This window comes from Coptis chinensis, chromosome 1 (genome assembly GCF_015680905.1).
Source record: "Coptis chinensis isolate HL-2020 chromosome 1, ASM1568090v1, whole genome shotgun sequence".
NCBI classification, from domain to species: Eukaryota; Viridiplantae; Streptophyta; class Magnoliopsida; order Ranunculales; family Ranunculaceae; genus Coptis; species Coptis chinensis.
The window spans coordinates 3,646,422-3,666,510 of record NC_141456.1 but is presented as its reverse complement, the minus strand read 5'-3'; the positions used below and the strand labels follow the sequence as shown (position 1 = coordinate 3,666,510).

At 35.3% G+C, this 20,089-nt stretch overlaps 1 protein-coding gene across 2 annotated transcripts; it reads left to right on the top strand.

Annotated features, from left to right (window-relative positions):
* Positions 1-7,796: 7,796 nt before the first annotated feature.
* Positions 7,797-11,184, top strand: LOC147521407 (protein DETOXIFICATION 12-like). Of its 2 annotated transcripts, XM_086564933.1 has the most exons (7): positions 7,798-8,143; positions 8,907-9,451; positions 9,601-9,687; positions 10,017-10,073; positions 10,212-10,450; positions 10,534-10,739; positions 10,966-11,184. In XM_086564933.1, the coding sequence occupies exons 1-7, from the start codon at positions 7,904-7,906 to the stop codon at positions 11,008-11,010; spliced, it is 1,419 nt and encodes a 472-aa protein (XP_086421059.1). In that variant the 5' UTR covers positions 7,798-7,903; the 3' UTR covers positions 11,011-11,184. The 2 variants fall into 2 exon arrangements, with proteins under 2 accessions (XP_086421113.1, XP_086421059.1); XM_086564987.1 differs by lacking the exon at positions 9,601-9,687 and having other exon boundaries at positions 7,797-8,143.
* The last annotated feature ends 8,905 nt before the right edge of the window (positions 11,185-20,089 follow it).

Below are 20,089 nucleotides of genomic sequence, written 5' to 3'. Positions count from 1 at the left end.
ATCAGGTTTTTATTTCCGTTAATTATTATGTGAGATTAGTTTAATGTATTTGCATCAAGTTTTCGATTTTCGTGTTTATTATTTGATAAAGTTGCATTTGCATCTAGTTTCGATTTCCGTTAATTATTGTTTGAGGTTAGTTCAATGAGTTTGCATCCAGGTTTCCGATTTCCGTTAATTATTTCTTGAGGTTTTGCATCGGTATATATTTTTGGGATTAATTCAAATGCAGTTGCATCGGTTTTCGATTTCCATTAATTATTTTTTTAAGATTAGTTCCATGCATTTGCATTATATTCCCAATTTATAATTAATTTTTCTTTGAGGTTAGTTCAATCTGATTTTTGCATCCGGTTTTGATTTCCGTTAATTTAATCTTTGAGGGTTAGCTCAATGCATTTGCATCAGTTTCTGATTTTCGACAATTATTTTTTGATGTTAGTTTGATGTATTTGTATCCAAGTTTTGATTTTACATTAATTATTCTTTGAGATTAGTTTAATGCAGTTGTATCCATATTCTGATTTTTTATTAATTACTTTTTAAGATTAGTTTAATGCTTGCATTTGCATCCAGTTTCCGATTTCCCGTTAAATATTATTTGAGGTTAGTTCGATGCATTTGCATCCAGTTTTCCGTTCCCCATTAATTGTTTTTTGTCGTTAGTTTCATTCAATATTATATATATTTTAAAATATTTGTCATTATTGCTTTGCCGTTATTTTTTTTTCATTTTCTATTATATATTTTGTATAATTGTTTTTAACTATATTTTGAAGCCATGTTAAAGATATATTCGAAATAAGTCGGTGTTTTATCATAGATACTAAAATTGTATGATTTGTAATAGGGAATTAGTTTATACAAATCACCTATTTTTTAGCAATTTTTTTTTTAATCAAATATAAATTAGTTTTTACAAATCACCTATTTTTTAGTATTTTTTATTTATTTGATCAAATATATAATAATTGGAACACTAAAAGTGTTTGAAATCACCTATATTTTTAGTAATTTTTTTTTATTTGATCAAATATATAAGAATTGGAAATACACTCAAACTCTCCAAATATAAGAATTAGAAATACACTCAAACTCTCCAAAGAGGTTCCATGTACGTGGGAGACTATTAGAAAATATTATCTTTCATATTAGAGTGCCACATAAGATAGAAAAAAAAAGAGCTAACTCTCATATTAGAGTGCCACATAGGAGAGAGAAAATCCTTCTTTAAAGGTCTCTGCTTTAGTATATAGATAGTAGATTAGACTGTTGGAGTGATGACATGTCAGGTGAAAAAAAACCCTAAATTGAAATTGACAAGAAATTCAAGATCACTTCAACATCAATTGAAGTAAGTTTATTCTAAATCTTAAGTTGGGAGGAATAAATAATGAGTGAAAACAACAATTTTTTAGCTTTTCTCAACTATCTTTTTCTTCTATTTCTAATGAGTATGGAAGACTAGTGTTTAAAGAGAGAAAAATATTGAAAACATGAAGTTGTAGGATTAAAACATAAAGAATGAAGAGTAAATGTGGTGACTTTATCACCAAGTCATACTCATTGATAACTTTAATGAGTGCAACTAGTGTTCTTTAATATTGAAATGACAAGAAGTATAGAGACAAACAATCACACTCATTGATAACTTTAATGAGTGCAACTAGTGTTCTTTAATATTGAAATGACAAGAAGTGTAGAGACAAATAGATTGAAATGAAAAGATTGGAACAACAAGTTGAAAACAAGGATTGAAACAAGTATTGAAATGAAATGAAAACAATAACATAAAACAAGAAAACAAGAAAACAAAATAGATTGAAATAAAGAAATAACAATACAAAAAAATAAAATGCAATAAATGTAAATCTACCTAGGAAAGCATGATAAAATTGATCTCAATTTTTGGGTTGTCAAACCAAAAATTGGATAATATTTTCTCTCATTATTTTTTGTTTTTATACTCCTACTTTTACAATAACTGATTTGTCATCTCTTTCTACAATCAAGACACCTCACTATGTTGTTTTTTACTTTTTCTTTATGCTTTTGCTTTTGTTTTTTCTCTATCTTCTTTATCTTCTTGAGCAAGCTAGGTTTTGAGCTAGTCTTTTTTTGTGACAATACCATCTTTTTCCAGTCTTCGTTCTGAGTTAAGGATATGACTTTCAGTCTTATGGGTTTGAGTAATTGACCTTTGACTTTGACTTTGACTTTTTTAACACTTTTTCGTAGCAGCTTGAGTCTTCATAAATAGCGTTAATAAAGTTAACTTTGGCGCTAAAATGCATATTTTATGATAAGTGGTGTGAAATAACTTGTAACCTGCAAAAGACAGTAAAAGCTATGAGTTATCTGTTTATTATGCGTAATAAGAGTTGTAATGCAGTAATGTAAATATAATAAAACACACATTTGGGAGCTGATCAATATATTGGCAGAATCAAATATCTAGTAGGTTGTTTCTATAAATAACAATGACATACTTCAATTAAGATGCATAAACAAAGTCAATCTCAGCAGTTGGGAGTTCTCAAAGCCTTCAAAATTCCATTAGATAATTAAAACCGAAACAGAACTTTTCATTTACATAATAATTTTCAACTAAAATTTCCAATAACAAGGTAGTTAGGAAGAATCATGTATTATGTACAACACTATAATGCTTATACTTCACGACAAACCAACAGTTCCATTCTTGATCAAACACTTGAGCAGTTCAAAGGCATTGTCTCCAAGGCAACACAAAGCCACAAACTGACACATAAACTGATAAAATTCAAGGACTAATCAAAATACATAAAAGTGTCTTAACACAAGACAAGTGAAACTACATCAGTCATGCCACCAAAATATCAAAATATATTTAAAACCATTGGAATACCATCATATCAAATACAACATAAAAATCTCAAGGTAAAAAACATATACCATCCAAAGATACAGTCTTAGGATCATTAGGATTAAAGTTTCCACCTCCATTTGCACTCTCCTTCCCATATATGAAGTCCAACTTCTCATAAGGTTGAAGCCACTTTGTCCTGTAACTCGATGCTGCTAGATGGGCCTACAATGTAGTCAACAAATAAGATAAAAACTTCTTATGGATGTTACTAGCCTTTGCTATGCCACCGCAGGCTGCTGCCCGCCTCTCCCAGGCTGCGGCAGGCCAGCAACAGGCTATTGTAGGCCTTTCCCAGGCTGTTGTAGGTCTTTGCCAGGCCACTATATGTCACTAACAAGCTAGACTAATAACATGCAAGTATTCACTTGCACACTATCTATTTCTATGATAATATAATTAAATCACTAAAACTATCATAAATCATAGCAGCATGCTTCTAGGTTGAGATAACTTACCTAAATGTACCTCTCCCATATATCGTCATATGTAATGATGTACTTGTTGTGATGATTAAAGGAGAAGCCACTCTGCCTTATCAACTCTGCAGCAACAACATAGGCAAGTCTCAAGGTTCTCAACCTAGAGCGCACGTTAGACCCTATCATTTTTTGTATTCCAGAATTAGTTACTGCATTTGCAATATGATCCAGAGTCTCCTTCTCAGAAACATTAGAATTTTGAGAACTCCTCCCCATACTAGAAATAATATCATATAAAGTTCTAACAAGAATGTTGTCCATTCCATCATTCCAATGGATTTGGTGCTTTCCTTGAGAACTTCCCACATTAGTAATTGGAATTGGTGGCCGAAGGGGATGATGTGGCCTTTCTTTTTGCATTATGTTCTTGTATGGGTCTTTCAGAGTCCATATTCTAAAACGGGATGCAACATTACATGAGAAAGTAGAAAACATATATACATAACGTAACATATTTCATAAGCAAGCTTAATAGAAACAACCAATGAGAACAACAATCTTTCATTCTCTCCATAAATATAACCAAGTTTGATACAATAAACTCATGAGAGCAACAAATCCTTCATTTCAAACATCAAAATAAACAAGTTTAATACAACCAACCCACCAAAATAACAAAACAAAACAGCAAACTAGAACAATAATGCACAACAATAACTAGACTTGTTCATTTCTACGTTCCCACATATCCTCTATGAACTCATTATCTCTCCATGTTGTCCAATCCGCATTTGGAGTAAGGGTTATCCCCACATCAACACCTACTTCTCCATTAGCTTCCTCTATATATATCAACTTCACCTTCCTCTAGCACATCATCTATATCATCCCATAAAAAATTATGCAAACCACAACATGCACATATTATTTTTCCTTGCGTCTCAACATCATGGTATGACATATCTCTAAGATAAGTAAATCTTTTCTTCAACAGATCAATGGTTCTTTCAACAACATTACGCAAAGATGAATGTCGAAAGTTGTACATTTCTTTTGCAGTTTGGGGCCCATTATCTTGGTCATTAAGATGATACCTCACAGAGCGATATGGTGTAAGGAATTGGGGAACTAGTGGAAACCAGCATCGGCAAGGTAATACTTACCTATGTGCCCTAGAAAGAATAATTAGATAGTATTAAAATTATATAAGTCATAAACTATTGGGCTTGGAATGCACAAAAACATACCTTGTGGTACAATTAATCTATGTCTTGGTCGACTGATTGCACATCTCAACAAACGACCATCATGGGCAGAACCTTCCCATCCAACAAGTACGTACGTGAATTTCATGTCAAACGTACAAGCCACTAAAACATTTTGAGTAACCTGACCCTTTCGATTGCGATACCTAACTTGATCGTGAAGTGAGATATAAGCTTGAAAGTGTGTGCCATCAATTGCACCCACATCATCTTAAATAAGCAATATATAATTAGTAAGAGGGCTAACTAGTACAATTAATTTGCATATACATAATACCCCACCAACCTGGAAGAAATGGTGTCAGAAATGGTGTCACCCTTTTGGTTCTCTACCACAATCGTCAGGAGAATTTTCAGTGGTAGCTGGTCTAACTACATCTCTATGTAGCCTAAGCAACACGATTAAGACGAGACGAAAGTATCGGTTAACTATTTCAGTAGATCTAAAGAATTGAAGTTCAAAATTTCGATTCCGTTGATCTTGCCCAACTGTGTGTAGGAATATTGCTACTTGTTCCTCAACTATAACAAACCGACTATCAACCAAACCATATGCTCGCAATTGAGTGCACAGACGTTCAAATGTTGATCTCCTCATCCTTAACTGGTCGTGACATATACATCAGAGCATTCCCAATGCAGATGAATATCAAGGGAATATATGTGACAATATTCACCTCTAAATGGTTAAAAACCTTTGCCCAATGCAAATGTGAATATCAAGGTGACTATTTTCCCAAGTCAAAACGAGAGTAAAACCTTCAACCAAGATAGTAGCTGAGTTGGGAACTTCGGATGGGATGTTTTATTCCGTCTCGTGTGTATTTAAAAAAAAAATCGGTTTTTTTTTCCCGGATGGAATGTTTCATTCCATCTCGTGTGTTTTTTCGACTTTTTTCGGGTTTTTTTTTTAAACTTCAGACAGGATGTTTCATTCCGTCTAGCACGCTTTTTCGATTTTTTACATTCAGACGGAATCAAACATCCCATCCGAGAATAATGGTCACATTTGCATTGGGCAGCCTCACCTTGCTTTTCACCAAAACGGTGGAAAAGAGGGGAAATAGAGCTGACGTGGAGGTGAATAAGAGTGGCTTGCATTGGGAATGCTCTCAACTTTGTCTAAACATTCTCATGAAGACAATGTTTTTTTGAGCATCCCAATTTACACTAGGGGCCCTAGGGATAAATCTTCTTCTTCTTTGCCTATTTCTTCTATACCATTGATACCACATCATGACTTGCATGATCATTAGGATCATGGTATAGTAACCACAGCTAACCTATATGCTCTCCCTCGGTTGGCATTCTACAAAAACTTATACAACAATAATCGAATCAGCATAAAATGATATTGAGAGAAATTAATAAACAAACACAAACATAGCCTAAAAAAATATGAGAACATAATCAATTAATTATATGACTGAATCAATTAAACTTTTTTTTTTTCTTTAAATTCTAAATCAATTAAACTATATCAAATACTTCACTTGTATCACATTAATGATAACACAAAATACTATGTTGTCCCCATTAATAGTACGTTACTCATAACACTCAAGACATATTGATAGCAACACCAAATAATCAAGAAAGTACCACTTGTATATACTCCAAAAAATAAAAAAAAAATAAAAAAATTGATAAGTTACATATACTAATTGATAAGGCATTAGCACTATAGTACATATACTAATGGTTTTGATAAGTTCCATAGCACTATAAGGACCAAAATTGAACCATGTGTATATGGTGGAGCTTACTAGTCGTATGTCACTTAAGCTTACTTAAAATTGAACCATAGAAAGTCTTTTGCATGTGAGAATGTGAGATATGCTATCTAGTTCTACATATAAAGTCCTCGTTCATTCTCATTTCTACCATATAGTGTTTGAGAAAAACTCCCTATATTGTTTGAGCATTTGGTCCGATAGTGTTTCTCTTTTTTTTCATGGGCTTCGATCTATAATGCATGACAGGTTGTGTTCCAAACTTCTAAGAGAAAATGACCAAAGAATATATTGAACTTTGCACTTAGTTTCAAAATAGATAATGTACTTTTTTTTTTATTCAAATAAACATTGTACTTTCAAAAAGTTTCAATTTAGATAAGCCATTCAATTAATTGGATGTCCAACTTTACGAAGCCCTTAAAATTTTCCCCAAATCTAATTTGACTATGTGGCATTAGTCTCAACCTTGAGGTGGCATCCACATAACATTTCAACTGTCATAACATAGTGTATAATTTCCGCCAGTAAATAACTAAGTAAGCAGCAGACTATTGGCTGAATAACTAACTTCATTGTTCACATATTACAAATTCACGTCAAGTTTGCTTGGTGAGCTACACGATTATACCGAGCAGCCAATATGAACATTAGAACCTCTATATTATTTATTTTCTTTTATTTTTTGTATAGTTTAGAACACACGCCAAGCATTCCATAAGTTCCATCAATAGAAACAGAATTGATTTCTAACCATAGCCTAATCAATGGTTGCCATCATGCATGTAGAAGTGAATGGAATGTGTGGCCATTTTAAGAACTAGTGATTTTCCCCCTCCTTTGAGCTCTATTATTGACTGAATCTGAAAGTAATTAACAACAAAGATAGCTAGTCAATAGTGGCCTGGAAGACAATCCCATTATTCTGATCAATCATCTCCATAAACTGACCAATGACAAGAGCAACAGATAGAATCCTCTTGACTACATTGGCGTTGGAGTGATTTGAGGATGATTGGACGATGTCTGATTTGAAAGATGGGTTTGATGCTGGTGGTTCTGTGATATGGATCCAGTACCATTCTGTGATTTTGTCATTTTCCAGTCACTTATCATCATTGTCATTTTCCATCGTTTGCCCGGGCAAAAGGGCCTATCAAACACACCTGTAGTACTACTCTAGTAAAAAAAATGCCTAAAACAAAAACAAATGCAACTTAAAAGTTTGTGTTTCAAATTCTAAAATGGATACTCTTAGTAATGCTGGCGTTCTAGCCACCCTAACCCATCGAAGTCATGAGCAACTACACGACATAGATAGGCCGGCTAACCTTAGTCACATTCCTAACCTTACCGAATTCCTCTTTTCTGGTAAGAAAAATCGAATCTTCGTAACCAATATATGTTGGTCCAGGTCATCATTTGAGCAATCGTATTCTGAAAAAGAACGAGCTAGGAGGTTCTAATTATATTCTTTACTTGATATATATTGCAACAGTGACTCAGTGAGAATATACAGAAATAGTCCTGCTCTACTTAAGTCTCATAACGTGTGTGTGTTAGAGAGAGAGAGAGAGTATGGAGGAGGGGTTGTTGTTGAAGGAGAGGGAAGAGAAAAAAAAGGAGTTAACATGGGATGTATTGAAAGAGGAAGTGAAGAAGGTTGGATATTTAGCAGGACCCATGGTTGCAGTCACCTTATCTCAGTATTTGTTACAAGTCATTTCCATGATGATGGTTGGACATCTTGGGGAGCTCTCGCTTTCTAGCACTGCCATCGCCACTTCTCTTACTGGTGTTACTGGCTATAGTCTCCTTGTAAGTTTATTCACACACCTCATGATCAGTGTTTTGTTATATGTAGCAGTCCTTTATTGCTCTCCAGTCTCCACTAGTTCCATTGTAACTGCTGCAACGCTCAAGGATCACACTATATATAGCACCAAAATTCCACCTTGGACCAGAACATGCAAGGAGAAAATATCCGCTAGCTCCTTTGCTCCAAGAAACAAAAATATTCCCCATTTGTGAAATCCCTTAGTGCTAGTTGAAAACTTGAAAAAGACTCGCACTTATATCCCTAATGACTATTAAATATATTTAAGATGAGACTATTGATTTCGGTACTGCCATAGAGGGTTCTTTGTGCTGTGACTGTTTGGGTAAGAATTTATCCAAACACACTATACACTATTGAATCTGCAAGGGAGTATGTTGTGTATAGAGTGAGACTGTGCCTTTAACGGGTGTCTACATATCCAGAATATGTTTCCAGAATCAAGTCAGGTGATTAACTGGACCTGTGAACCGTCCAGATGTCTAACTTACCATGTGAGCCGTCCAGGTGGCTAGCTGGACATGTGAGCCGTCCAGGTATTCAGCTAAGACTTGAGCCGTCCAGGTAACCACTTAAGGTTTCAATCGGATCGGTCACTTAGACTTAAAGATTAAGACCACTAAAGAAAAATGACAGTGGAACTTGAGACTTGAGAGCATGCCTTAAAACTAGATATATGGGTCAAGTTGGGAGTTGTACGTCTGAACTGTGCATTGCTGATTCAATTATTTGAACGGCCTGCAGCTTGGAATGGCAAGTGGACTAGAAACGCTGTGTGGTCAGGCTTACGGGGCACAGCAGTATCAAAAGCTTGGAAACTACACTTGGAGTGCTATTTTATCTCTCCTATTACTTTGCATACCTGTGTCTCTTATCTGGATCAACTTGGAAAAATTACTCGCTCTAATAGGCCAAGACCCAATAATTTCACTTGAAGCTGGTAAATACGCAGTGTGGTTGGTCCCTTCTCTATTTGGTTATGCAGTTCTGCAACCTCTAGTGAGATACTTACAATCTCAAAGTTTGATCCTGCCTATGCTCTTGAGCTCCTCTGCGATACTTTGTATTCATACTCCTTTGTGTTGGGTCTTGGTGCATAAGTCAGGACTGGGAGCAGTTGGAGGTGCACTAGCAATTGGCATATCTTATTGGTTGAATGTGATATTCTTAATATTGTACATATACCGCTCCTCATCCTGCAAGAAAACAAGTGTGCCCCTGTCGAGGGACGTAATCAAAGGTATCGGCGAGTTCTGGCGCCTTGCTGTGCCTTCCACTATAATGATTTGGTAATGTTGTTCTAATATTCTTAGTTTTACATTTTTTTATGCATGAGATATTTATATGAAACTTTTTTTAAAATTTACGATTTAAAATTAGTCCTGTATTGTTGCTTTCTTTCCCAAATGCCCTCCCTAACTTCCTTCATATGGTGCAGTCTCGAATGGTGGTCATTTGAGCTGCTAATTTTGCTCTCTGGACTATTACCTAATCCACAGCTCGAAACTTCCGTGCTCTCTGTGTGGTAAATAACTCCCTTAATATTCTTCTGGTCGCTGGAGGTGAACAACTTGTTCTGACCTCCCGATAAACAAAAAACACAACTTGTTCTGACCTTAACTGGATGAAACAGTAGCAAGCTCCCTTTCGGGGACTTGTCTAGTGCTGGTACATAATCGACAGGCATTCGAGGTTTCATCCTGTAAAGAGCCAGCACATTTCAGTTAATAAAGAGAAGCCTCTTCAACAAGTTGAATTGTTTCTAAGTTCTCCGACTGAAACTGTCTTCATCATTTGATTTTGATTGTGCCAAGTAATTATGTCAATTAAGAGAATGTAATTCTGTATGAACAGCCTTACAACAATTTCATTTCTCTACACCATACCGTTTGGCCTTGGAGCGGCTGCAAGGTTGGCTCTCCACTTACTTCCTTGGGCATGTCTACTCCGTCCATAAATACATATTCTTGAGTTTTTGAATGCATGTTCAGGCAGTGTATTCTTATTAAGTCAGTTAACAAGTTGCTTCTGTACTCTGTATTTCTGTAGCACTCGAGTTTCAAATGAATTAGGAGCGGGGAACGCAGAGGATGCACGTGTTTCTGTATGTGTTGTGATGTTTATTGCTGTAACAGAAATGATTATTGTAAGTGTTATTCTTTTTGCAAGTCGCAATATATTAGGATATGCCTACAGTAATGAGAAAGAGGTGATAGATTATGTCACAAGACTGGTTCCTCTAGTTTGTCTCTCAGTTATCATGGACAGCCTACAAGGTGTCCTCTCAGGTTCGTTCAAATTTTACAGGTTGGCCCTTTAACTTTCTTTTCATCTCTGAACAATGGTTTGAAGGGCAATCTCTAACAATCAGGTATTGCGAGAGGAGCTGGGTGGCAGCATCTGGGTGCGTATGTTAACCTTGGATCATTTTACCTTGCCGGTATCCCAGTAGCAGTTTTGTTAGGGTTTCTTCTACATTTAGGAGGAAAGGGTCTATGGATTGGAATAGTGGTAGGTTCTACCATACAATCCGGTTTACTTGCCTTCATAACAAGCTCCACAAATTGGCAAAAACAGGTCTGCAGTCCGTCCTTTCTAGCTTAAAAAGTTAATTAAGTTTCACTTCTAGAAAATCCTTTATCATAGCATTTTCATTTTATAAAACGGCAGAAATACAATTTAGTTTCAAATTTTCAGCTTTTCCTCCTCGTCCTGGCTGGTAAAATATTGACATGACATTCAACTCTCATACTGCTTTGGTCATTGTTTAACTACTGACTTTTTTTTTGGGTCACACTTGCAGGCAATGAAAGCAAAAGAGAGGATATCTGAGGGTGACGGTTACTGATATTAGGTGTATATTATGTCATAGGTCTGCTCTACATACAAAATGTATTTTAGCTTGTTACAATCTTACAGGTTCTTTCTTTTGATGTATTAAAATGGGCAGACAAAAAGTTGTTTGTAATAAATAAATGCTACAATTTATTAGTAAGCAAGACAACAGACCTTTTATGGTATCTTTCAAAACCGGCCAAGTTGAAGAAGATCTGAATTTTTACTTCCAATCTTCTGTTTGATCATGGGGGATTCTACCTCTCAACCGATTCCAAGGCAACCTATGTCTTGGAGCTCTTTTTTTAGTAATCCTTGTATTTCTAAAAATACTACACCTTTGAGAACTTATACACCCGAACTTACCAAATGGAGTAGCTGTAGTACCTCAAGACCTCATTGATGAGGGTGTTGAGGAGTAGAAAGATACCTTGGTGGGGCATTTTCTAGAAAAAAGACTAGTTTTTCATTATGTGAAGTCTTCACTTGAGAAAGCTTGGAAATTGAAGGGCTCGATGGAGCTAACTACAGATAGTGTTTTATTCGATGGAACTTTATTGTTTAACATCTAGTTTCCGATTTTCCATTAATTATTCTTTGAGATTAGTTCAATGCAATTGCATCAAGTTTTCGATTTCCCATTAATTATTCTTTGAGGTTAATTCACTGTACTTACATCAAGTTTATGATTTCTTGTTAGTTATTCATTAAGGTTAATTTAGTGCAGTTGCATCTAATTTTCGATATTTCGTTAATTAGTTTTTGAGATTAGTTCATTGCATTTCCATCTATGTTCCAATTTCTCATTAATTACTCTTTCAAATTAGTTCAATACATCTGAATCCAGTTTCTGATTTTCAGTTAATTATTTTTAGAGGTTAGTTCGATGTTCAATGCATTTGCATCTAGTTTCAAATTTCGGTTATTTATGTTTTGAAGTTAGTTTGACCCGGTTACATCCGATTTCGATTTCTAGTTAACTATTCTTTGATGTTATTTCAATGCATTTGTATCAAGTTTCTGCTTTCCCATTAAATATTCCTCAAGATATTGCATCCAATTTCTGATTTACCATTAGTTAATCTCTGATTTTAGTTTAATGCAGTAGCATTCAGTTTCTGATTTTCCGTTAATTATTCTTTGAGGTTAGCTCAATGTAGTTGCATCTAATTTTCGATTTATAGTTAATTGTTCTTTGAGGTTAGTTCAAATGTTCAATATTAAGTTTCTGATTTTCCGTTAATTATTTTTTGAGGTTAGTTCAATGTAGTTGCATCAAATTTATGATTTCCCATTAATTATTCATTGAGATTAGTTCAGTGCAGTTACACCCATTTTTCGATGTTTCGTTAATTAGTCTTTGAGATCAATTCATTGCATTTGCATACAGTTTCTGACTTCCTGTTAATAACTCTTTGAGGTTAGTTCAATATATATGCATCTAGTTTTTGATTATTTATACTTTGAGGTTAGTTCGATGCAATTACATCCGATTTCTGATTTTTCGTTAACTATTCTTTGAGGTTATTTCAATACATTTGCATCTAGTTTCTTATTTTCCGCCAATTATTCTATGAGGTTAGTTCAATGCATTTGCATTCAGTTTTTGATTTCCCGTTAATTATTATTTGAAGTTTGTTTGATGTATTTGCATACCGTTTCCAATTTCCCGTTAAATATTTTTTAAGGATTTGCATCCAATTTTTAATTTCTCGTTAGTTATTCTCTGACGATAGTTTAATGCAGTTACATCTAGTTTCTGATTTTTAGTTAATTACTTTTTTAGTATAGTTTATTGTATTTACATAAAGTTTTCGATTTCCTGTTAATTACTCTTTGAGCTCAGTTTAATGTATTTGAATCCAGTTTCCGATTTCCTTTTAATTATCTAATATGGTGTGTAATACCAACTTCAAATAGGACATAAAAATAAATTATGTTTGATTTACTATGTGGGATCATCAAAAATTATTCAGTTCCCGATTTCCCGTTAATTATTCTTTAAATTATACATGACTCACTATGTGAGATCTTCAAAGATTATCTACGAACGTGTGATGTTATATTAATTATTCTGAAAAATATTTGCAACTATATATGCAGAACTATTATATATGAATATTATATTGATCACTCATCCAAATTTCTTATAACGTGAAAACCCCACTATCCATAAAAAAAAAACTTACCTTTGATAAAACCCTTCAACTTCATTTTGTTGTTTAATAATAGAAGTTTGATTGAAGTTTTGTGAGATTGCCTAATAAGACGAAGTTCATATTGAAGCTATTTGAATAGCAAGGCGTTCCCAATCAATCATACGAAAAGAGATAAGATAAACACTATTTTAAATGTAAAACTATACTTATCGAAACATTCCCACAACATATAACACAACTATATTTTGAGGTTAGTTTAATGCTTCCTCCAATTGGTGATCAAATTAAGGTCAACACAGATGAGGCTTCTAGAGGGAACCCAGGTCCAGCTGGGTTGGGTGGATCATTTAGAAATGTTCATGGTGATTTTGTCTTACTCCTGAGCAAGGGTATCAGAATTGCAGACAACTATATAGCTGAGTGCATGGCTATATTGGAGAGTGTGGAGCTTTCCCTTTCAAAAGGATGGAGAAATCTCTGGGTGGAATCAGATTCTGCAGCAACTGTCACAGCTTTTAACTCAAGGGACATCCCTTGGCAACTCCTATGCAGATAGAAAATTTGCACGACGAAGGTGCAAAACTTGAAAGTGTCGCACAACTGGAGAGAGGCTAACCTAGCCGCAGACCATGCGACAATATTTAGATCTTTCTTAGCTGAGAATGAGGCTTTTGTATCAAATGGCAGACCCCCATGGCTATATGGATGGGAGGTTCCATATGGTTGCTATTTTAGAATATCTTGAGCTTACATCGTATAGCATGTAGGTTCTACCACTCTTGTACAGTTCTTTTATTTCGTTTCTTTCATTAATTCAATTTACACTTACCGAGCAAAAAAAAAAGGTTAGTTAATGCATTTGCATCCAATTTATGATTTTCAATTTCGTTATTTATTTTTTGAGGTTAGTTCAATGCATTTGCATCTAATTTCCAATTTCATATTAATTGTTCTTCGAGGTCAATTCAATGTATTTGCATCTAATTTCCGATTTTCCGTTAATTATTCTTTGAGATTATTTTAATGCATTTGCATCCAGTTTTTTATTTCTCGTTTATTATTCGATAAGATTGCATTTGCATTTAGTTTCCGATTTCCCGTTAATTATTGTTTGAGGTTAGTTCAATGAATTTGCATCCAATTTTCGATTTTCCGTTAATTATTTCTTGAAGTTAGTTCAATGCATTTGCATCCAGTTTATTTTTTGAGATTAGTTCAAATGATTTGCATTCGGTTTCGATTTCCCATTAATTATTATTTAAAATTAGTTCTAAGCATTTGCATCCCTCGCTTTCCAATTTATAGTTAATTTTTCTTTGATGTTAGTTTAATGCGTTTCATCCAGTTTTCAATTTTCCATTAATTTAATCATTGGGAGTTAGTTCAATGCATTTCCAACCAGTTTTGATTTTCGACAATTATTGTTTTATGTTAATTGATGTATTTGCATCCAATTTTTATTTCTGATTAATTTTTTCTTTGAGGTTAGTTTAATGCAGGTTGTATCATATCCATAGTCCGATTTTCAATTAATTACTTTTTAAGATTAGTTTAATGTTTGTATTTGCATCAAGTTTCCGATTTTCCGTTAAATATTATTTGAGGTTAGTTCGATGCATTTGCATCCAGTTTTCGGTTTTCAATTAATTGTTCTTTGAGTTTAGTTTCATGTAATATTATATATATTTTAAAATATATGTCAGTATTGGCTTGCCATTATTTTTTTTTTTTTTTTTATACATCCGAGCTTGCATTAGAATGAATGTAAAATTTTCTATTATATGTTTTGTGATGTTATTTTTTGTATAATTTAATTTTCCACTGTAATTTATTTTGGTTTGGTATATATATATGGGGAAGGATAGAGGCACATTCACTGCAGCCACATTCTAGCCACATTGTAAACGAATTCAAATAAAATTGTGGATTTAAAAGTTGAATGAAGTGCTGAATTTTTGTAGGTAGGATCTACCCACTATGGAGAACATGCTCACAAAAATTCAACTCAGTCAAAAAAGTCTAACCTTAGAACATGTTCACAAAAGTTTTGGACCGTTAGATGAAAAGTTAAAAAATGAACACTAATATATTATAAAATTGGAAATTACATTATAGTGTTGAAAAAAAAAATTATAAATTCAGAAATTTAATTGGAATATGTTGTAATTACTGTGGTTTTTGAAATCCTTAACGATGACTAAATGTCTAAATCCCAAAGTGGATGATGCATTAAATCTATCCAACTTTATTTGTTTAGGCCCATATAGACATATAGTGCATACAATACAATTTTATTTGTTGTCTGCTTAGTTTTGAGTGTACACTGTTACTTATTTTATGATTAGTTGACTTTTACTTTTTCTTTTTTGTCCCAGTCACATGTGTGGTTAACAAATGTAGAAAGTAAATGTTCAGGCAACTCAATTTATTTTTTCCTTCATTATTTCATTGTCTTTTTTTAAAAGGAAATTTTGTTATGTTAAACTTCACCTAAGATTAGTGTGAAAACTATTCTTCGTGGCGTAAGGGTTTTAGGAAAATCATTTTAGGTGGAAACTATTGTTTTTAGCAATTTAGTTTTTTTGTCTCCTATTTTTTCATAATTAGCTATAGTATTTAGGAAAAGTTGGAGAATATGTGAAATTCTAGATGGGATTGTTTATTTATTTATATCATATTTTTTTTTCATAATTAGTAATAGAGTTTAGAAAAAATTGTAGTTCTGTGAGTACTCCAATTGTCTGATTTTTCCATATTAGTCTCTTACTTTTTCGTAATTAGTCAAAGAGTTTTACAAATATTAGAGACTCTGTACATATCATATTGTCATGCCAAGCAAAAGTTCAAATGTTAAAATCTCAAGTATTCGAAGTAACCAACAACGTATCAATTTGTATATCAGCATATCATATTCACAGATCCATACCAAAAGAAACATAAGAAATAAAAGCTAAGGTCGCGACTCGGACTATCTAGCGAAGTTTACATTTGAAGCAAGTATAACCGTATAAGAGAACTTAACTTGTATATGGTCCTAAAAGAATGAAACTAAGATCAAACATTGTCAGTATGTAGTTATCCTCGACTAGTCGCCAATCGGTCCTTGGCTTTGTCGCTTTCAAAATCTTCGTCCATCGCTGGCTTTATCCTTCACATGAGGAGAGTCCACTCTGCGTGGAGATGCCGTGAACGCGGATCAAGGCCAGATTCTTCTTGCTTTCGAGCTAACTCGCGACTCGTGACTTTGAAGGACTTCGGTAGAGCGAAGCGATGCGCCTCTACTTGGGCAAATTTGCGACCTAGGCTTCAGTCTATTTTTCGTGGGCTTCGCTACAGTAACCGCGAAATTTGTTTTTTGATATAAAAACAAAATCAAGGTTTTGGAAAACCTAACCAAGAACCAAACCAGAGAAGAACCAAAGAACAAAGAGAGAAACCCAATCTTGAAAGCAATCAAGATTGAGAGATAACCTTTACAGAGAGATAGACAACCCTGGAAAGAGATAAGAGTGATCTAGTAAGGTGAGAGACTGAAAGGAGAGATTGTAATCTTCCTTCCCACTTTATAAAGAACTAGCTCTTGTGGAAGTAGGCACCATTGGCCGAACCACGGTAAATCTTTTGTGTTGTGGTTTGTTTTTACTGCTTTACATTATTATCTGTTGTTAATCGTTGTTTAGCGAGTTGGGCATGTTAGTATAGGTTGTAGTTGATATTTGGAATTCATCTGGAGTTGAAGTGTGTTCATACAAGTTATCTGTGTAGTGGGGGAATCGATTGGTATTGGTATAATCCCCAACAAGTGATATCAGAGCCTTTGTTAGAATAGTCTAGAGTGTTATCCGAATCTTGGTCATAAGGTGTTTGACGAAATTCCTGAGAGAAGATTTGAGGTTAAATAACTTGTAGAGATGGACCATTCCGTGAACACTCGCATGATGAGTCTGAATAGGAAGAACTACACCATCTGGAAAGCCAAGATGGAAGACTTGCTATACTGCAAGGACTTGGCACTTCCCATTGAAAATGAGGGAGTAAAACCACAAAAGACCGGATGAGGCCGAAGTGGAAAAAGCTTGATGAAAAGCCGATTGGATACATTCGATAGTGGATTGACGACGTTGTCTTTCACCATGTATCCTAAGAAACTACACCCCGATGCCTATGGAAGAAACTTCAAGACCTTTATGAGGAAGTCGGGTGGAAACAAAGTGCTAGCCGTTTAGAAGTTTGTAGACACGGTACCAAGAAGGCTCTTCAATGGAAGAAGTACGTAATATCATCAATCGATGCATTTGATGAAGATCAATTTGGAAGATGAAGTTGAGGCTTTGTTTCTATTAGGCTCTCTACCCAAAAGTTGGGAGACATTAGCGTTTCTACGGAGCAGCCAAGGATGGAATTGTTACCATGGAGATGGCTACCATGTCTTTGTTGAATGAGGAGACTAGAAGGAGTGCAAAGAAGCCTCTCCTCTCACTCGCAGATCCTTTCACAGAGAAACGGGGAGAGGTAGAAAACGTAAAACCATCTCGCTCTAGAGGTGATGATGAATAAATCTAGGGTGAAGTAAGAACTCCTAAGCGCAGAGGCAATGTTACTATTATTGTGCCACCAAAGGCCACTTCGGATATGAGTGCGAGAACAATCAAGAGAGGGATGAGAAGAATAACGCGGTACATGAAGACATGGTGTAAAGGAACGGAAACACAAAAGAGATACTACCGCACTAGTCGACTAACCTAGTGGGAATCAGGTCGATTGTGGTGTGTGATGTCTTAGTACCTCATGTCAAGATACGAGAGTGGGTGATAGATACACGGGGAGCATCCTATCACGCCACACCGCGACAGAGATTCTTCACTACCTGGCCGTGGTGGATATGGTGAAGTAAGGATGGGTAACGGTGGCGCCTCAAAGATTATAGGCATGGAGATATTCATGTAGAAACCAATGTCGGCTACACTTTGACACTCAAGGATGTAAGACATGTCCCCGACATACGGTTAAGCCTAATTTCTTTGGGAAATTAGATGACGATGACTTTGTAAACTCGTTTTTGGTAATGGGGTATGGAAACCGAAAGCAGAGGTTCCATCAGAATAGTCGGAGAAAGAAAACTTGCTCTCTTTACAAAACACAGGCTAGTTTGTAAAGCGTATGAACGCGCAGAAGAATAAGCTTCCTCTCTGCGGGCACAAGAGATCGCGGTCATATGGGCATAAAAGGGATGGAAGTTCTTGCTAAGCAAAAGGTCGTGCTAGACATTAAAGGTACACATTTAAATAAATGTACTCATCGTTTAGTAGAAAGCAACACAGGTGTCTTTCCAAAGATTCCCGTCTCCTTCACGAAAGGACACCGTCCTTGAACTAGTGCACTGACTTATGTGGTCCTATGATAGTAAAGTCCCACCAGGGGAGTTTCGTGACTTCTTGACATTCATTGATGATGCGTCAAGAAAGATACGGGCCTATAGTCTGAAGACCAAGGATGAAGTACTTGGCATGTTTGAGAAATTCTACAGCATGGTGGAAAGAGAGACTGGGAAGTTGTTGAAATGTATTCGCTCAAATAATAGGGGTGAGTACATAGGGCCATTTGAAAAGTATTGTCAGAGTCATGGGATTCGTCATGAGCTGACCGTTCCCAAGACACCGCAACAGAATGGAATAGCAGAGAGAATGAACCATACCATTATAGAGAGGATGAGATGCATGCTGTCTCACTCTAAGCTACCTAGAATCTACTGGGTAGAAGCAATGCGTACAGCCGTGCATGTGATCAACCTATCGCCGACAAAGCCTGTCACACCCCGAATTTCGACAGAATTCGGAAAAACATTATTTGTTCCCGACTCTTCGATCTCCGAGGTGTGACGCACTCTCAACTTCCCAAAAACCCATAAACAGTTTAAATATGCGGATAATTAAAAACCAATAAAAATTTTAACTTAAACAAAAGTCCTCTTCATTATAAAAATTTACAAATGAAAATACAAAAACATTGCCTAGACTGAAAATCTATATCACCTCAAAGGAAAACAAAGCCTATCTTGAAATGCGACGCTAACGCAAACCACGAGCAGCAACCAATCTTCTTAAACACTAAACCTGTCAAGTCTTATCAACTCTGTGTTCATTTATCGAACACACCGATAAGCAAACATGCAAATCGGGTCAAAGATTATAAAAATGCTCGTGAGTAGCTCTAAAATACAACATATAATTATACATATATATACACAATCCATACGGCGCTTAGTTCCTCCACCGGAGGCTTTTAACTTTTAACAACTAATACAACATCCTTAAGATACAATAATCTAGGTAGGTAGTTCCTCCACCGAGGCTTTAACTTCCAACAACTAATACAACATACCATACGATAATAAAAGGCATTTAGTTCCTCCACGAGGCTTTAGGTTCTAACTAAACTACTAACCGACCAAACATATACAATCATCTATCTAGAGATATATCATTTACCAACATATTACCATAATTATATTAGTTTAAACTTTCTTTGTGTGTCCCTAAAATCACGCCGATCTATGTCTTACCTAGTTTCCCTGGCTACCACAATCGCTACCCAACTTAACATGTACATCCACATGTCTCCCCTTACATAATGAACCACTCCGTGCATAACCACCCTGAGCGGGATGCCGCACACCAGGTAAATCCTCACACGGAAGCCATTATGTAAGTAATGCCACTATTCGGCATAAAATATCGCGCGTCTCGTTCTATTTTACGAACGGAATAATCAAGCCACTATTCGGCTACGCCAGAAGAGCCATTCAGATACACTAAAACGCCAGAAGGGCCAATCACATTACTTACGCCCGAAGGCCATTCAGCTTTCACTGAAACGCCAGAAGGGCCAATCAAATAGCACACGCCCACACAGGGCAGATCACATGAGTTGTGG

Excerpts from the sequence above, each read along its gene's own strand:
- LOC147521407 (XM_086564933.1), top strand. The coding sequence starts at position 7,904 with ATGGAGGAGGGGTTGTTGTTGAAGGAGAGGGAAGAGAAAAAAAAGGAG. Across the intron at positions 8,144-8,906 it reads TTACTGGCTATAGTCTCCTT|CTTGGAATGGCAAGTGGACT; the intron begins GTAAGTTTATTC and ends AACGGCCTGCAG. Across the intron at positions 9,688-10,016 it reads ACTTCCGTGCTCTCTGTGTG|CCTTACAACAATTTCATTTC; the intron begins GTAAATAACTCC and ends CTGTATGAACAG.